Source organism: Pelodiscus sinensis, chromosome 19, assembly GCF_052426305.1.
Source record: "Pelodiscus sinensis isolate ZL-2025 chromosome 19, ASM5242630v1, whole genome shotgun sequence".
NCBI classification, from domain to species: Eukaryota; Metazoa; Chordata; order Testudines; family Trionychidae; genus Pelodiscus; species Pelodiscus sinensis.
Window position 1 is genome coordinate 34038539 of NC_143070.1, and position 17194 is coordinate 34055732.

At 57.4% G+C, this 17194-nt stretch overlaps 2 protein-coding genes across 4 annotated transcripts in view; both read right to left on the reverse strand.

Moving 5' to 3' along the window:
- Positions 1-17194, reverse strand: part of LOC102451810 (butyrophilin subfamily 1 member A1-like) — a 52265-nt gene that overhangs the window by 11953 nt on the left and 23118 nt on the right. The window lies entirely within an intron of this gene.
- LOC102449337 (butyrophilin subfamily 1 member A1-like) overlaps positions 1452-17194 on the reverse strand; it is a 109035-nt gene continuing 93292 nt past the window's right edge. Inside the window, exons 1-10 of one of the 3 annotated variants that reach the window (XM_089771334.1) lie at positions 13525-13663; positions 11855-11959; positions 9897-10244; positions 8793-9074; positions 6883-6999; positions 5993-6013; positions 4741-4761; positions 3789-3809; positions 3681-3707; positions 1452-3568 (exon numbers count right to left, since the gene is read on the reverse strand). In XM_089771334.1, coding sequence (XP_089627460.1) covers positions 2871-3568; positions 3681-3707; positions 3789-3809; positions 4741-4761; positions 5993-6013; positions 6883-6999; positions 8793-9074; positions 9897-10244; positions 11855-11948 — 1629 coding nt within the window. In that variant the 5' untranslated portion in view covers positions 11949-11959; positions 13525-13663 and the 3' untranslated portion in view covers positions 1452-2870. Of the gene's footprint in view, positions 3569-3680; positions 3708-3788; positions 3810-4740; positions 4762-5992; positions 6014-6882; positions 7000-8792; positions 9075-9896; positions 10245-11854; positions 11960-13524; positions 13664-17194 lie in introns of those variants that run through there. The other 2 variants (XM_089771335.1, XM_089771337.1) reach the window with 2 other exon arrangements.

The following is a 17194-nucleotide window of genomic DNA, read 5'->3' on the forward strand; positions in this document are numbered from 1 at the left end:
GGCATCTCGGTTTTTGCCGCAGCGACCCCCTAAGTGCCCGTGTTGCTGCCCATCGCTCCCTCCCCCAGATATCTCCTGCCCCGTGCTTAGCACAAGCCCGAATCCAGGGCAGCCGGGGCCTCCTCGGCCTGGCTGGCCTTCGGGGCCCAAGTCAGCAGTTCCAGACCCAGCCTTAGCCGCTGGGGGGTGAAAACCCCACAGGACCCAGTCCCACCGGACTAGACCCCAGGGCCCCGCGCCAACCGGACCGGAGAAGTCCCCAGGGGGCCTGGCTGCTCCCTCCTGAAGAGGGTGGGGGGACCTGCACTGACCGAAGACGCCTTCCTGGGTTTCGTCCTGGCAGGCTCCAGGGAAGGTTCGGGTCCGTTTTACGCCCTGGTTCCCCCAGGGGGGAGTGTCCCGCCTGGAGGCACCCGGGAACATGCAAATGAAGCCCGGGATATTTAAATCCCAGGCTTCATTTGCAACTCCAGTTGCCCTCATTTGCCTACCTAACTCGAACTAACGAGCTAGTGTAGACACACCCTAAGGTGCTACTAGTCTGGGTTTTTAAAGTTTTTCCTGTTGCAGACCAACTCGGCTCCCCCTCTGAAGTTTTCTTTCACTGTCTCCCACTCTTTCACCTCCGCTTCCTCCCTGGCCCGACACGTTTATAGCGGGGAACCCGTGGGGTTTGGGCGGGGCGGGGCTTTTCTGAGAGAGGCATGTCCCCTGAATGTCTTATCTCTACATCTAAAAACTTGAAAAACACCGACCAGTCCTGCAGCACCGTAGAGACTGACAGCACATGGAGATGGACTCATGAGCTGTCGTGGGTACCGCCCACTGCCTCAGCGCTGCGAGACTATTGGTGGGTTTTCCAGTTACACACGAATTCAGCTGCCCCTCTGAAGCTTTTATACACTTAAAAACGGCAGGGGAAATGTTCCGACTTTCCCCAAATGTGTCGTTTCCAGCGTATGTGTGAAAAGCGAGAAATGTAACGGAACGCACCATTGGTTTGCAAAATGATAAATCGGGTCTATACGACTTCAATCCAGAATGCATTTTTTCAATGAAAAATGTGTCGTGGCCGCAATTTCCAGCCTCCTGCGGCCGAAGGGGTAGAAATCGGTGCTGGGTCTGAGCCATGCGACCCAGCATCATTTGAAAGGGGCACAGCCTGGCTGGGTCTCCCAAACCATCCCTGTGTCCCTCCGCCAGGGCGCCTGGACTTTTCACCCTGATCCCTGTGTCCATCCACCAAGTCAGGGTGTGTACGCCCCCAACGGTAATGCACGTTCCCAGGCAAAGCTAACGCCAAGTGTTTCAGACAGCTGGTGGGGGCGGCATTTATTAAATTAACCCGTGTCCCAGGTACAGCCTTCTCCTACGCCGTCCCATGGCAAAGTGAGGCACAAATCGCACCGCCCCATTTTTGTGCCTGTAAAAAAACTTCTCAAACAGTGATATTATGACAGTTTGGGGGAGGAGATTTATTTGGATTCTTTTTTTAAAGCTAACTCCTATGAGCAGTCACCACAGTGCATCTGCTGCAGAAATCTCCCCTGCACCCGAGCTAAGACTGGGAGAAAACCTCTCTGCTTCAGGGATATTTTGCTTTGCCAGCCAGTCCTGGATCGGTTCTGTCCCGCCTCTGCGAGTGCCCGTGAGTCCGGCCATGCCTGGGAGAACAGAATCACCCACAAGGCCTCAGGCCAGCCCGGGGGAAACACCGGAGCATTTCACTCTCTCCGCCTGTCTTGCAACCTCCAAGAGAAATAAAAATACAACCCCTGGGACCCAGAGAAGGGTCGCACCTCAGGGAAGAGGCTGCCACCAGCCTGTGACTGGGCTCCTCCCTCCAATTAATCCCCCCTCCAATCAGCTCCTTCCTTGGCACTGTGCGACCCGTACCTCTGCCTCCATTTCTAGCTAAAAGAAGGAAACTCAGGGAGCCCGGCAGAAAGGTGTAGTAAAAACTAAGTGTGCTTCTTCCCCTTCCATTGCTTAAGCTCGAAACAGCACGTATCATTAAGCTGACTGCGCATGCCTTAGAAGCTGCTAAACTTTCTGCTAGGGAACCCGAGTAAACTTGCAGTGACCAATCGCGTTGCGACACGCTGCCCAGACGGAATGTGAAATCTATAAAAGTTTCAGCTCAGGCGATGCTCAAGGTCGACCTTGCTTTGAGCACTGCGCTCCTCGGCCGAACTTGTTTGCAAACAATAAAATGGAGTTGGACCCAGCCTGAAAGTGGGACTCGCTTCTTGAGGTGAATTGAACGAGCCTCCAGGGGACGAAACGAGCAATTTATGCACCAAAGGGGATTTGCTCTCCCAGCTGCAGCAAGTGGAGTCCGAAAGGCGGGCCCACAGGCAGCGGGTAAGGCAGGCAAGGGAAACAGCCTCCACTGCCCGGCCACGTGGCTCCCCGGTGGCCAGGGAAGGTTGGGGCCAAAAAGGAGGTCGGGTTGTAACCTGCAGCAGCCCTGACCCTCAGCTGGGCTTGAGAAGGGGGAAAGGTTGAAGGGGCGTGGTCTCAGGGAAGGGGAGTGGCTTCAGAGGGAAGGGGCGGAGCTTTTGCTGCCTTCCCCAGTTGGGCCGTCACCCGCCGCCCACGACTGGGGCCGCTCAGGCCGAGGAAGTGCCCGCGAGGGACCCAGCAGCCTGGAGTGACTCAGACCAGCTGGGGGAGAACATCGACGCCGGACACGCGACTCCAGCCACGAGAATTCCCTTCCTGCCGACGAGGTGCCCTCAGCGATTGAGAGGGTCCTCGCTAGACCAGCTCAATCACACGCCAGAAGATCGACCTCCACAGCCTCGATTTCTCCAGGAGTGCAGATCAGAGCGGAGCTGCCAGCCAGTTTGGGCAGAGCCGGGCCAGCGCTAGCGGGGACCACTTGGGGTGTTCCCAGCCTCGCTGGAGAAGAGAGGTATCACCTCCTCCCTCCCCGCTGCCTCAGCCCGGCCGGACGAATCTCTCGGCTCTCCCTGCTGAGCTCCTCTCTTCTCACTGCGTCCACTGGCTGTGTTGGGATCCCCTCCAGCCTGGGCCAGGACTGGGCAGATGGTCAGCGGCTCCGCGTTGGTGCCCTCAGGACGGAGACCAAGATAGAAATACGGGCGGAGCGTCCCGGAGAAGGTGTCGGTGAAGGTGAAGAGTCGGGACCTGTCAGTCACATTGTAAAACGAGACCTCGCCTGCCTCGTAGTCCAGGAAAACCCCCACCCGGCTGGGCCTGGCGCTCACGGGGAGAGGAGTCGGGGTGGAGGTGAAGGCCTTGTAACCCCCGTCCTTCAGCCACATGACCCAGTATCCGTCCCCAGGTGAGTGTGTGATCTCCACCTTCCTGCTCACCGATTCCCTACAAACCCCCAGAGTCCATCTCGGCTTGTCTCCCACCTCCACCTCCCAGTAACCCCTCCCGCCCGCGAACCCTTCGGCGCCCAGCACACAGACAGCGTGGTCAAATCTCTCGGGGGTGTCGGGCAGATCCTGCCGCGTGTCTCCGAGTCTCACGCTTTTCCGATCCTCAGACAGGACGAGTTCGGGATGAGCCGTGTCTGGATCCAGCATCACGTCCACTGGGGAGAGAATCACAGAGTCAGGGCCGGGGGCTGAGGCGGGATCTCCCATCCCCCACTGGCGTTTGTGTAACTGCCCGGGGTGGCTACAATCCCAGGGGCTGGACAGTACCTGCGCAGAGCTGGGCGCATCTCCACCCTGCAACCAAACAGAGAGAGGGGTGAGTCGCCCCAAGACAGTCACACAAGGGCTGTAAAGGGCAGGGGGGAGGGAACTTACCGAGCTCGGCCTGGAGTTTGCCTGCAAACCAAACAGAGAAAGGAGTCCGTTATCCTGCAGAAAGGAAGCGAGTCCCAAAGACCCTCCCGCAGGGAAGTCCCAGTCCTGAGATTGAGCCTGGACGGGGCTGCATTCTCAGCCAGACCCTAGCCCAGAGTCCTGCCTGCCCACAGTGGCCAATGCCAGGTGTATTAAGTTCTCTCTTAAACCCTGTTACAGACCTAGCCTTCCTAACCTCCTCCGGCGAGGAGTTCCACAGATTGACAATGCTCTGAATGAAGCACTCCCTTTTCTTTGTTTTAAACCTGCTGCCCATTCATTTCATTGGGTGACCCCTAGTTCTTCCATTACGGGAAAAAGTCAATCACTTTTCCTTATTCACTTTCTCCACACCACTCATGATTTTATAGACCTCTGTCGTATCCCCCCTTCGTCTCTTCTTTTCCAAACAGAGAAGTCCCCGTCTCTTTAATCTCTCCTCATATGGGACCCGTTCCAAACCCCTCAGCATCTTAGTTGCCCTTCTCTGAACCTTTTCTAAGGCCAAAATATCTTTTTTGAGACGAGACCACATCTATCCGCAGGATTCAAGCTGTGGGTGTCCCATGGATTTTTATAAAGGCAATAAGATATTCTCAATCCCGTTTTTAATGACTCCCAAAATCCTGTTTGCTTTTTTGCCTGCTGCTGCGCACTGCGTGGACGTCTTAGAGAACTATCCACTGTGACTCCAAGATCTCTTTCCTGATTAATTGTAGCTAAATTAGCCCCCATCCTATTGTATGTCTAGTTGGGGATATTTTTTCCCATGTGCCATTTACCGTCCATGAGGGGAGGGGTGATTCTTCTCCACTCTGCAACCAAACGCAGAGAGAGGGGTGGGTCGCCCGGAGTGGGAGACAGAGTCACACAGGGACTGTGCGGGGCGAGGGGAAAGAGGAAGGTAACTTACTGTGCACCTCCTTGAGTTTGCCTGGAAACCAAACAGAGAAAGGAGTCCCGTTATCCAGCAGAAAGGAAGCGAATCCCGAAGACCATCCCGCAGGGACGTGCCAGTCCTGAGATTGAGCCTGGACGGGGCTGTGTGATCAGCCAGACCCCAGCACCTCCCAGGCAGTGCAGGACTGGGCAGGGGATGAAAATCAGGACCCACCCAGCCACCGGGCCAGGGCTAAGGGGATCCCTCCGCAACTGGACAGTGTTAACCCTGTGAAGCCAGGAGAAAGGAGCACAAAGTAACAGAAGAACATCAAGACGGGGTCAGACCCAAGTGTCCTGGCTACCCACAGTGGCCAGGGCCAGGTGCTCCAGAGAGAGTGAACAAAACAGGGAATGATCAAGTGACCTCTCCCCTGCCGTCCATCTCCACTCTCTGCCTGACGCTGGGGACACCATTCCTTACCCAGCCTGGCTAATAGCCATTAATGAACCTAACCTCCGTGAATGTATCTAGTTCTCTTTTAAACCCTGTTATAGTCCTAGCCTTCCCAACCTCCTCCGGCGAGGAGTTCCACAGGTTGACTGCAGTTTTCTTTGTTTTAAACCTGCTGCCCATTAGTTTCATTGGGTGACCCCTAGTTCTTCTATTACGGGAACAAGTCAATTACTTTTCCTTATTCACTTTCTCCACACCACTCATGATTTTATAGACCTGTATCCTATCCCCCCTTAGTCTCCTCTTTTCCAAGCTGAAAAGTCCCCGTCTCTTTGTTCTCTCCTCATAGGGGACCCGTTCCAAACCCCTCCGCATTTTAGTTACCCTTCTCTGAACCTTTTCTAATCCCAAAATATCTTTTTTGAGACGAGACCACATCTGTACTCAGGATTCCAGATGTGGGTGTCCCATGGATTTATATAAAGGCAATAAGCTATTCCCCGTCTTATTCTCTCTCCCTTTTCTAATGATTCCTAACATCCTGTTTGCTTTTTTGCCTGCCGCTGCGCCCTGCGTGGACGTCTTCAGAGAACTAGTCATGATGACGCCAAGATCTCTTTCCTGATTAGTTGTCGCTAAATTAGTCCCCATCCTTTGTATGTCTAGTTGGGGATATTTTTTCCTATGTGCCATTTACAGGCTATGAGGGGTGGAGTGATTCTTATCCACCCTGCAACCAAACACAGAGAGAGGGGTGGGTCGCCCCGAGTGGGAGACAGAATCACAGGAGAGCTGCACATGGTGGGGGGGAAGGAGGGAGGGAACTTACCAAGCTGTGCCTGGAGTTTGCCTGGAAACAAAACAGGGAAACGAGTCCCGTTATCCTGCAGAGAGGACGCGAGTCCCAAAGACCCTCCCGCAGGGAAATCCGAACCCTTAGATTCAGCTTGGATGGGGCTGCGTTCTCAGCCGGACCCCAGCACCTCCCGGGCAACGCAAGAATCAGCACAGGACAAAAATCAGGACCCATCCAGCTAGCTGACCTGAGACAAGAGGAGCCCTCCGCAACTGGCCAGTGTTAACCCCGTGAAGCCAGGAACAAGGCCGTGGGGTGAGGTGCAGGATGGGAATTCACAGGCTAAAATGGAAGCTGAAGGGGGAATCGCCAGGGTTCAAAATCAACCCCAGGGCATGGAAACCTGGAGATTCAGCTGAGAAAACCCTCGGGGGGGGATTTTCCCAGCTGCCTTGGGGGTCCCACAGCCAGTGCCCGGTAATTTCAGCAAGACTTGTGGATTCACACCCCTGAGGCAGTTTGAAATGGGGATGTCAGCGAGTACTGGACGACTCACTGCCCCACCTCGCTGCTTCTGTGTCAGATGCATCAAGGGGGGGAGAGGAGGAGCCAGCGCTGGGAGGGGGCTGGTTTCAAAGCTGTCTGCACCCCTGGCTCCTAATTTAAACTGCAGAGCTGCAGCGGCACCACTGCGAGCCAGGGCTGAGGAAGCCTTCCTGTATCGACTCATCATGAGAGCTGAAGGGTGAACTTGACACAACTCAGTTCAGACTTTCAGCTCCCTCTTCCCCCTCAGCCCGGCTCCCCCTGCCTGCAGCTCCTCCGGACTTTGAATCAGAGCCCCTCATTGTGATATCTCTACTTTGGGATTTGTTTTTAAATCCCTCTCACTAACTCCCCCGCCAACCCCCTCCTCACGTCACCTTTCGCTCGGTGCTGCCTCCAGGAGCAGTAACTGGCCAGAGGGATGAGAACAAACACAATAGCCAGGGTCACCCCCATGGCCACCATCCAAGGCTTGAACCTCAGGAAAAACAGCTCTGCAAGAGAAAGGGTCATGCTGTGACTAAGGCTGTGTCTACACTGCAGTTTTTGCAGAAAAACTTCACTTTCGTCCACACTGCAATCGGATTCTTTTGGAAAAAAATGGAAAGACCCAGAGAGGTTTTTCCAACATTGATAACCCTCTTTCTATGAGGAAGAAGTCTTTTTCCAAAAGCGCTCTTTCGGAGAAAGGCGTGTGTGGATGAGGAAGAAGGAGATCTTTTGGATGAAGAGGGAAGAGGAAAAAGCACAGGGCCCTGGTGGCCACTCCGCCCATAGCGATCACAGCTGACATGCGACAGAGCCTCCATTCAGTGTGAACGCTCCCTTTCAAAAAAGCAGATCATTTTTTCAATGCGCTTTTGGCTGTTTAGATGCTCTTTTTCAGAGTGCACTCTGAGGCTGTGTCCAGACTCCATGCCTCCGTCGACGGAGGCATGTAGATTAGCCAGCTCGGAAGAGGGAAATGAAGCCGCGATTAAAATAATCGCGGCTTCATTTAAATTTAAATGGCTGCCCCGATCTGCCGATCAGCTGTTTGTCGGCAGATCGGGAGAGTCTGGACGCGATGCCCCGACAAAGAAGCCTTTCTTCATCGACACAGGTAAACCTGGTTTCACGAGGCTTACCTGTGTCGATGAAGAAAGGCTTCTTTGTCGGGGCATCGCGTCCAGACTCTCCCGATCTGCCGACAAACAGCTGATCGGCAGATCGGGGCAGCCATTTAAATTTAAATGAAGCCGCGATTATTTTAATCGCGGCTTCATTTCCCTCTTCCGATCTGGCTAATCTACATGCCTCCGTCGACGGAGGCATGGAGTCTGGACACAGCCTGAGGCTGTGTCTACACTGGGCCACTTATTCTGGAAAATCAGCCGCTTTTCCGGAATAAGCTGCGAGCTGTCTACACTGGCCCTTGAGTTTCCGGAAAAGCAACGATGCTCTACTGTACAAAATCAGCCGCTATTCCAGAAAAACTATTCTGCTCCCGCTCGGGCATAAGTCCTTATTCTGGAACACTGTTCCGGAAAAGGGCCAGTGTAGACAGCCCAGTAGTCTTTTCCGGAAAAAAGCCCCGATCGCGAAAATGGCAATTGGGGCTCTTTTCCGGAAAAGCGCGTCTACATTGGCCAGACACTTTTCCGGAAAAAGGTTTTATCCGGAAAAGCAGCCTGCCAAGGTAGACGCTCCTTTTCCGGAAAACCTGAAAACGGAATAGTATTCCCTTTTAAGCAGTTCCGGAAATTCATGCCAGTGTAGACGTAGCCTGGGTGTGTCTAGACCAGTGGTCCCCAATGTTTACCTGCGTCTAGACTGCCACCATGTTCTTTCAACAGTAAATTGAAAGGACGCGGCAGTTTTTTCGACCGCGGAAAACCTCGTTTTATGAGGAGTGATGCCTTTTTTCGAAAGTGCTCTTTCGAAAGTGCTGGTTGTCGTCTAAATGCTCTTTTTCGAAAGATACTTTCGAAAAAGCCTCTTTCAAAAGAGACTTGCAGTCTAGACTTAGCCTAAGTGGCTAATCTATCGGGAGAGTTAGCACAAACTCAACTGTCTGCCCTGGATTTTATACAGCTCTCTGCCTTCATCCAGTAAGCCTGGTCTAAGTCACCAGACTATGAATTATGGCGCAGGCACATCCAAAGCAAACTCCTATTGCTCAGAATTTCTCAAGAAGTTCTCGGCACCTTGAAGGCTCAGCCCAAGAAACAGGACACACAATGGTCAATACTCAGCCAGCGTCTCCGGCATCTTTGTCTACCTCCGGGCGCCATGGACGGGCACTGACCTGCTATGGAAACCGCCGACTCTCTCTCCTGGTTGAGACGGGGGTTCCGGACCCGGCAGGACACTTTCCGGCTGGACTGTTCCGTTAGAACGATGGCAATCTCTGTCCCAAACAGGCCCCCCGCCTCCTGGGAGCTGCTTTCCGAGGCTGATGGCAGGCGCTGCCCCTGCTGATCTCTCCACTCAACCTGGGGCTCGGGGAACCATCCGGACGATCGACACACCAGCCGGATCCTTCTGTCCTGATGTCCCTCCACCGCGATGTCAGGAACAGAGCCCAAATCTACAGAAGAAATAAATGAACTTGTGATAATCCCACAGTGCCCAGTGCTCACCCACAGCTTCATCATCCTTTCTGTGTGAGCAAAAGCCATTTCCTGTTCAGCTAAGGACTGACTGTGGGTCAGCGAGTGGGGCTCATCAAGTTAACCTGGGCAGGTGCCGGTGCCGTAGGGTTCTTCTTAACGCCAGGGCTGTTCTCTGCACACACGTGTTCCCGTTTGGTTCTAGTGGCTCGGTTCACCCGGCCCAAACCGCTCTCGAATCAAGAAGGACCCAGCTCCGGCAAAATCCCAGAGCGCAGAAGTGCAGGGAAGGAATATTTCGTACCCAGCAGGGCTGGGAAGGGTTGTCACAGTGGGAGGGGGAAGGGACTGCAACAGGCAGAAGAAACACAGGTGGCAGGGGGAGTCCAGTGTTAAGATGTGCATCCAGCTACAATGCAAAACAAGCAACACCTGACCGCTTAAAATGTATTGCCATCATGAATATGTAAATAAACTTATTCCCACCGTGAATATGCAAGTTTCTGTGCCAACTCCTAGCCACATAGCAACTATCAGAGAGAGTAAAGGCAGGGAGGGAGGGGGTGACGCTGAACAACCATGGGGCAACCGAGGGGCCTAGCTGAGTGTTCTCAGGCCTGGGGACTATTCCTGCCTCTGCCCACTGACAAGGTGGGTGGCCTTGGGCAATGCACATCACCACTTCCTGCCTCAGTTTCCCATCTGTAAAATGGGGAGAATGAAGTAAAGTTCTCGCTCAACACAGGGACAATTCAAGCATAAGTTGGGGTTTTAAGAGTTTAGGAAACAATTTTACTGACCTGCCACCTCCAGTTCCAATAAAGCATCCTCATAAAAGACACTGGACTGGAACAAACACGTGTACTGCCCCTCGTCGGAGGGCCGGACATCGCGTATTCTCAGGGAAACTTTCCCATCGGTGATGTTGTCTTTCAAGAGCTCCGTTCTCCCTCGGTACTCCGGCATCTGCTCTCCGAACTGGTCCTGCCCGTCGCGGTACACATGCACAGCTGCAGTGAACTGGGATCGGTACCACCTCACCTCCATGCTCTCGGCGCTCATCCGGGGGGAGAGGTGGCAGGACAGGACGGCCTCCCCACCCAGGGAGGCGGCGATAGGGCGCTCAGGACCCCTCACTGTGAACTGTGCTGGGAAACGGACAAGGAGAAAACTTTCAGAGGCTAGTCTGTGTCGGCACAAACAGCGGGGAGTCCTGCGGCACATTGAAGCCCCTGAGCAGTTCACATCCAGCTTTTATACCCAAACACTTTTGTTTTCTTGGGCTTCTGGGATCTGGTCTAATGCAGTTCATGCAATTCTCCCTGGGCTGGTACTTCCCTGGAGCTGTGACCTGCCCCACCCCTCAGGGATTGTGAATGGCACAATGGAAAAAATAAAACACGGCAGATTGGAGAAAAGAATCCCAACTAGATGTACAATAGGATGGAGAGTAATTTGGCTACTCAAGGGAGATCTTGGAGTCACTGTGGATAGCTCTCTGCAAACATCTACTCCATGTGCAGCGGCCGTCAAAAAAGCAGACAACAATAGGAATAATTAAAAACAGGATAGAGAATAAGACAGAGAATATCTTATTGCTTCTGTATAAATCCATGGGACTCCCACAGCTTGAATCTGCATGCAGACGTGGGCGCCTCGTCTCCAAAAATCTCTCTTGGCGTTGGAAAAAGTTCAGAAAAGGGCAACGAAAATGCTGAGGGGTTTGGAACAGGTCCCATATGAAGACAGATTAAAAAGACGGGGACTTTTCAGTTTAGAAAAGCGGAGACTGAGGGGGGATAGGAGAGAGGTCTATAAAATCATGAGTGGTGTTAAAAAAGTGAATAAGGAAAAGTGATTGACTTGTTCCCATAATATAAGGACTAGGGGTCGTCCAATGAAATGAATAGGCAGCAGGTTAAAGCAAACAAAAGGAAGTTTTTTTTTCCACACAGCGCACAGTCAACCTGTGGAACTCCTCGCCGGAGGACGTGACGACCAGGACTTTAGGGTTCAAAAATGACCTAGATAAATTCATGGAGATTTGGTCCATCAATGGCTGAGTCAGGATAGGCAGGGATAGTGGCCCTAGCCTGTTTGTCAGAGGCTGGGAATGGGCGACGGGGGTAGGAATTACGTGAGGATTCCCTGTTCTGGTCCATCCCTCTGGGGCACCTGCTTTGGCCACCGTGGGCAGACAGGACACTGGGCTGGATGGGCCTTTGGTCCCACCCAGCTGGGCTGCTCTGATGTTGTGAAATTCTGAAGCGGATGGGGGAACCCTCCCCCATGGCACAGGTTGCTGTCCCAACCCTGAAAAGGTACCTGGAAACATTCATAGGGACCACTGATGGAGGGGGACAGCCTAGGAAAGACTCCGTCTGGAACAGTATTTGGGGGGAGAAATATTAGTTGCATAATTAACGAGGCTCTGTTTCTGTGGAAGAGGCTTTTGTGCATTTTTTTCAGGAAGAACGGCTCTTGCAGAAGAAGGAGTTTTTGCACAAAAAGGAGCCTCATTACTTATGCAAATGAGGCACGGTGATATTCCATACTTTGCCTCATTTGCGTATTTCTTGTGCAAAATGGGGGCAGTGTCGACATAGCCACAATGGAGAGAGGCCTATAAAATCAGGACTGGTGTGGAGAAAGCAACGAAGAAAAAGTGATTGACTTGTTCCCATAACAAGTCCGTGTCCTTGGCAGGGTTGAGCAGACAGGGATATCCACCCGGCGAGGACGAGGCCGGAGCACCTACCTGGGGCCAGCCTGGGAGCCCACAGCAGGAGGCAGAGCGTGAGGTAGCCGGGCAGCGCGGAGCCAGGGGGGGACGCGGGATCCTTCCCCGTCATCGTCGCTGGGTCTGGGGGAACAGGAGCAACAACAAACCAGCGGGCGGGTGAGGGGGAGGCAGCGACAGCCCCTCGGCCGCTTGAATCTCCCGGCCCGGCCCATGGCTCAGTGATGCGACCACTAGCGCACTGCCCGGTACCCACAGACCCAGAGCAGAGGGGCCGTTGGATCCTCTACTCTGCTCTGTGCCCTTGGCATCGCCGCTGCTTTGGGGAAGGAATCGCTTCTCTCTGGGGTGTGGCCGCCGGGCCCGGGTGTCTGAGCTGAAAAGGACACAGGGGCAAGTAAAGTGGTGCGCCCCAGTTCCCCGCTCTGGCAAACAGACGGCCGGCGCCGGGGCCTCTTCTGCTGGGGCTGCAGGTGGGACACTCCCAGATGGGTTTCCGGCGGCTCCCAAGGCTTCTGCAGGCCGGCCGTGTCGGCAGCCCCGTGCGCCGCACCAGAACCGCAGAGTCACTGAGCACTAGACGGGGAGGGACCTCGAGGTCAGAGCAGGGGGCCGTGAGAAGAGACGCGGGTGCAATTTTTCCTTTGAATTGCCGCATGCAGCTCACAAGCCACAGTCTAGGTGTGGCTAGAATTGCTGGGCTTGCTCCGGTAGCGATGTGGATCCAGAGCAGGTGCGTTTGTCTGGGCCTCCATTTTGAATTCAGAGAAATCTGAGCCTTACAAATCTGCGAATTGAACCGTTCCCTTCCCCTCCCTCCTTCTGATCGTTCTTTGTTTTAACGGCACCCTCCTGCGCCGGAATGAAATTCGATGAAACCAACCCGCAGACACGTACTGGCCCGCCACTGAGTTTTTTCTGCTTCTCGGCTGCCAGGTGTGAAATCCCCCTCACTTCCTGCAGTAGCTGCCCGTCCCCCCGGAGTTTCACCCTGGGAAACCGGTGCCTGGGGGTTTCTGCGGCAGCGAGCCAGAGTTCTGGGGACTCCCCCCGGGCTGGCAGGAGGGTCTTGTGGCCTTTTCACACAAGAGCCGTAACTCCAAAAGGAGTTATTCCTCGTGGGGACAGGACGAACCCTCCCCGCTACAGCCCTGTCCTGCCGACTGACTTGCGCAAAAACGCGCCTGAGGTGTGGCCGCCCCGCTGGGTTTTGCGCAAAAGCCTTGTAGTGCAGACACAGCCTGAGAAAGCGAAGTGACTTTCACCCCGGCTGTGTCCAGATTTGGCGCCCAGCGTGTAGACAGGATCCGGGGAACCGGAAGGGCCGAGGAACACGCGGCCAAGGCAGGCTGTGGCAGCTCCTTCCCTGGGTTTAGACACACGCAACCCTGCGCCTTGGCAGGGGGTGGGGGGAAGGCCCCTGAGGTCCCTTCCCGCCCTGCGGCTCCATGTGTCAAACAGAAAACACACAGGGGACAGCTCAGCCCGGGGGCCGGATGAGACTCCGGATGCAGGTTTCGGTTCGAATGTGGAGAACCCGGACAGCTGAAGGGCGAGGAGCCGGGAGAAACAATTTTATCGGCTCTGCTTTTATGGGGCCACCTGATCCCCCCCCCCCCAAACAGGCTCAGTCTGGCGAGAAGGAGGCAGAGGGGGAATTGCATTTCAGAACGACGGGGGAGACTTACCAAGGTCCCCGCGTGAGTGTCCAGACCTGCCCCCCTTCCCAGGGCATTCTGCCCCGGCTGAGATGGCGACCGGCTGTGGGGAGCAGCAGCAGGAAGGCGCAGGCCGAGCGCGGGTACAAAGGTAACACTAGGAGCAGCCGTTTATTGAGCGGCCGAGGGGAGGGGTGTCCCATGGCGCCTCTGGGGTCAGAGTCTCCGCTCTAGGGCCCATCGCTGACCTGTGTTCTGGTGGGAAAGGAAAATGAAACCTCGACGGACGACGGTTCCAGACCCCAGGGGGAAAGCGACACGGGGGGGGGGAACCTTTTTCAGGCCGGGGGCCACAGGCCCACTGAAAAATCAGGGGGGGCCGCACCCAAGTGAGAAACAAACCCAGCAGGCGGGTCCCCCCGGGCCTTGCTGCCCTTCCTTCGCTCCTACAGTCCCGGGGGGAGGAGGGGAGAAAGGGGATGCTGGGTCCAGCCCCCTCAGGAAGCCGCAGGGAGATTCAGCCACCGAGTTTGAAAGTCGTTTGAGCCCTGGGCGGGCGGGGACGCAGCTGCCGGGGACTGGAGGCTGCAGCAGCCTGTCGTGTGGGGGACGGAGCAGCCCTCGGCTCGGCCCCCACAGCCTGGGGTCTTGTCAGCCGCACGACTCCCCCTCGTCCCCAGCTCCCTCCACACAGGAAACAACCTCCTGCCATGTCCCCCCCAACTTCCCAGCCGGCCTGACACAGACGCACCCCTGGGAGCAGCGGGCTGGCTGGCGGGGAGGGGAGCCGGATCGGGCCCTGTCCATGCAGCTGGAGGGGGATCTGGAGGGGTCTGACCCGAGAAAGGGGGGGTCTCTGGCAGGGTGGGGGCTGAGGTCCGGGGGGCTGAAGTTGCCCAGCGGGCCGGGACCTGCTCCCATCCGCACGTGCGACCGGTAGCGACACCCTAACCAGGCCGGGCACTAGGGACGTGCAGGGGAGCCTGTGACCAGTGAGCGTTGGGTGACCGAGGCGCTGGCCAGTTCACCGGTGTCTGAGCCCAGCCGGCTGGGGGGAGACGGGTCGGGCAGGGCTGAGCCTGGGGCAGCCAGCGGGACCCTGGCGCCAGGGGTCCAACTTGCCCGGGGCAGGCCAGCAGGGACCCCACCCCCGCCCCAGCGGCCCAGGCGGTTCCGGGTTCAATTTAGCCAATTCACACGTTAACCGTGGAAACACGCGTTCCCGCCCCCACTCGGCAGTTTTAGCCGCAGCGACCCCCCAAGTGCCGGGTTCCTGCTCGGTGCTCCCGCCTGCCCCGGCATCTCCTGCCCCATCCGTAGCACGAGCCCGAATCCAGGGCAGCCGGGGGCCGTCGGGGGCCTTCGGGGCCCAAGTCAGCGGCTGCAGACCCAGCTTAGCCGCTGGGGGGTGCAAACCCCACAGGACCCAGTTCAGCCGGATGAGACCCCAGGGCACCGCGCCAGCCGGACCGGAGTCCCCTGGGGGCCCGGCTGCTCCCTCCTGGGGGGGACCTGCCCTGGCCGAAGACCCTTCCTGGGTTTCATCCGGGCAGGCTCCAGGGAAGGTTCGGGTCCGTTTTACGCCCTGGTTCCCCCAGGGGGGTGTCCTGCCTTGAGAGGCCTCACTTCAGCCCCACAGCCCGGGGTAATCGGGGTGCGAAAGGGACCCGCCGTTCCCTGCAGCCTCCTGGTCGCCCGCCTCGCCCGGCCAGGTTGCACAATAACATCCCGGCCTCCCGGGGAGAGGGGCTGGCTCAGGGCTGCCACGGGCAGGGAGCCGCTGGGGAAGGGGGAGTGAATACAGGGGGGAAGCGGATGTGGGGGCGCAAACCCTCTCGGCGCAACATGCACGGGATGGAGCAGCCGCAAATCACCAGGGGCGTTGAGCAAAGCTCCCCCCGGCCAACAGCCACAACGCACCAGGCTGGGGGGGAGGCGGTTGGGGCGTTGCCCGGGCACCACTCAGGTGTGGGGGGCAGAGATTCCAGGAGTCACCACGTATGGGGGAAGCCAATGGGGGGGGGGGGGTTGTTCGGGCTTCCCTCAGGTGTGGGGGAGGCAACAGGGGGGTTCCCAACTCCCCTCAGACAGGGGTGCAGGGAGGCACCTGGCAGCTTGCCCCGGCTCCCCTCGGGTGGGGGCAGTGGAAGGCAATGGGGGGGGGCATCACCAGCCCTCCCCTCACACGTAGTCCCTCCCATATGGGGGGGAGCAGGGGAGCCGGCCCAGGAGGTGTCTGGGGGGAGCAGGGAGCTGGCCTAGGGGGTGTCTGGAGGGAGCAGGGGAGCCGGCCCAGGGGGTGTCTGGGGGGAAGCAGGGGAGCTGGCCCAGGAGGTGTCTGGGGGGAAGCAGGGGAGCTGGCCCAGGGGGTGTCTGGGGGGAGCAGGGAGCTGGCCCAGGGGGTGTCTGGAGGGAGCAGGGGAGCCGGCCCAGGGGGTTTCTGGGGGGAGCAGGGAGCCGGCCCAGGGGGTGTCTGGGGGGAGCAGGGAGCTGGCCCAGGGGGTTTCTGGGGGGAGCAGGGAGCCGGCCCAGGGGGTTTCTGGGGGGAGCAGGGAGCCGGTCCAGGGGGTGTCTGGGGGGAGCAGGGAGCTGGCCCAGGGGGTGTCTGGGGAGAGCAGGGGAGCCGGCCCAGGGGGTGTCTGGGGGGAGCAGGGAGCCGGCCCAGGGGGTGTCTGGAGGGAGCAGGGAGCCGGCCCAGGGGGTGTCCGGGGGGAGCAGGGGAGCTGGCCCAGGGGGTGTCCGGGGGGAGCAGGGAGCTGGCCCAGGGGGTGTCTGGAGGGAGCAGGGAGCTGGCCCAGGGGGTGTCTGGGGGGAGCAGGGAGCCGGCCCAGGGGGTGTCTGGGGGGAGCAGGGGAGCCGGCCCAGGGGGTTTCTGGGGGGAGCAGGGGAGCCGGCCCAGGGGGTTTCTGGGGGGAGCAGGGAGCTGGCCCAGCAGGACCAGGCGGTGAGACGCCCCGAGAGCGGGAAGACGAGTGTCTCTGTCAGCACCCTGAGAAACACCCCCAAGGGGTCTCCTGCGCCTGCCCCCGTCACACACGCGTGTGAAATCAGAATGTGCAAGTGCATAGACTGGTGGGGGGGGGCTGCTCCCCCTCTGCCGGGTAACGGGTTACACGTCCCAGGCCCCCTGGCCCCTGGCTGGGCTGGGGGGTGACAAGTCCAGGGGCCCGCGTGTGGACACTCAATGTGCGCGATACACGAGGAGCTGGCGACGTCTCGCTGGCCTGCCGGGTAGGGTTGCTGGATGGTGGAACAAAAATACCGAACACCGCCCACCCCTCCAAAGCAACACCAGGGAAAAGATTCTGTTGAGGGGAAAAAGGGGGACAGCAAAGTTGCCAGGTGTCCGGTATTTTCGCCTCCTGGCTGGGAAAAGAATCGGAAAATACCCGACATTTCCGGTGTCCAGTGTTTTCTGATTTTTTTTAAGGACAGGAGACAAAACTACCGGACTCTCTGAGCGTGTCGGGTATTTGGGGTGAAACCACCCGGTCACCCTGGCTGTGTCCTGCTTTCCCGCGGGTCTGGACACCGAACCACACGACAACGGGCAGGGAAGCCTGTTGGGGGAGGGGGGGGTTGCTGTGGGGCGGGGGGAGGTGAGGGGAGCACTCAGGGGAAGTGAGGGATTTCTGGGGGGCAGGGGAAGTGGGGGGTCGCTGGGGGCAACGAGGGGATGCTGGGGGCAGAAGGAGATAAA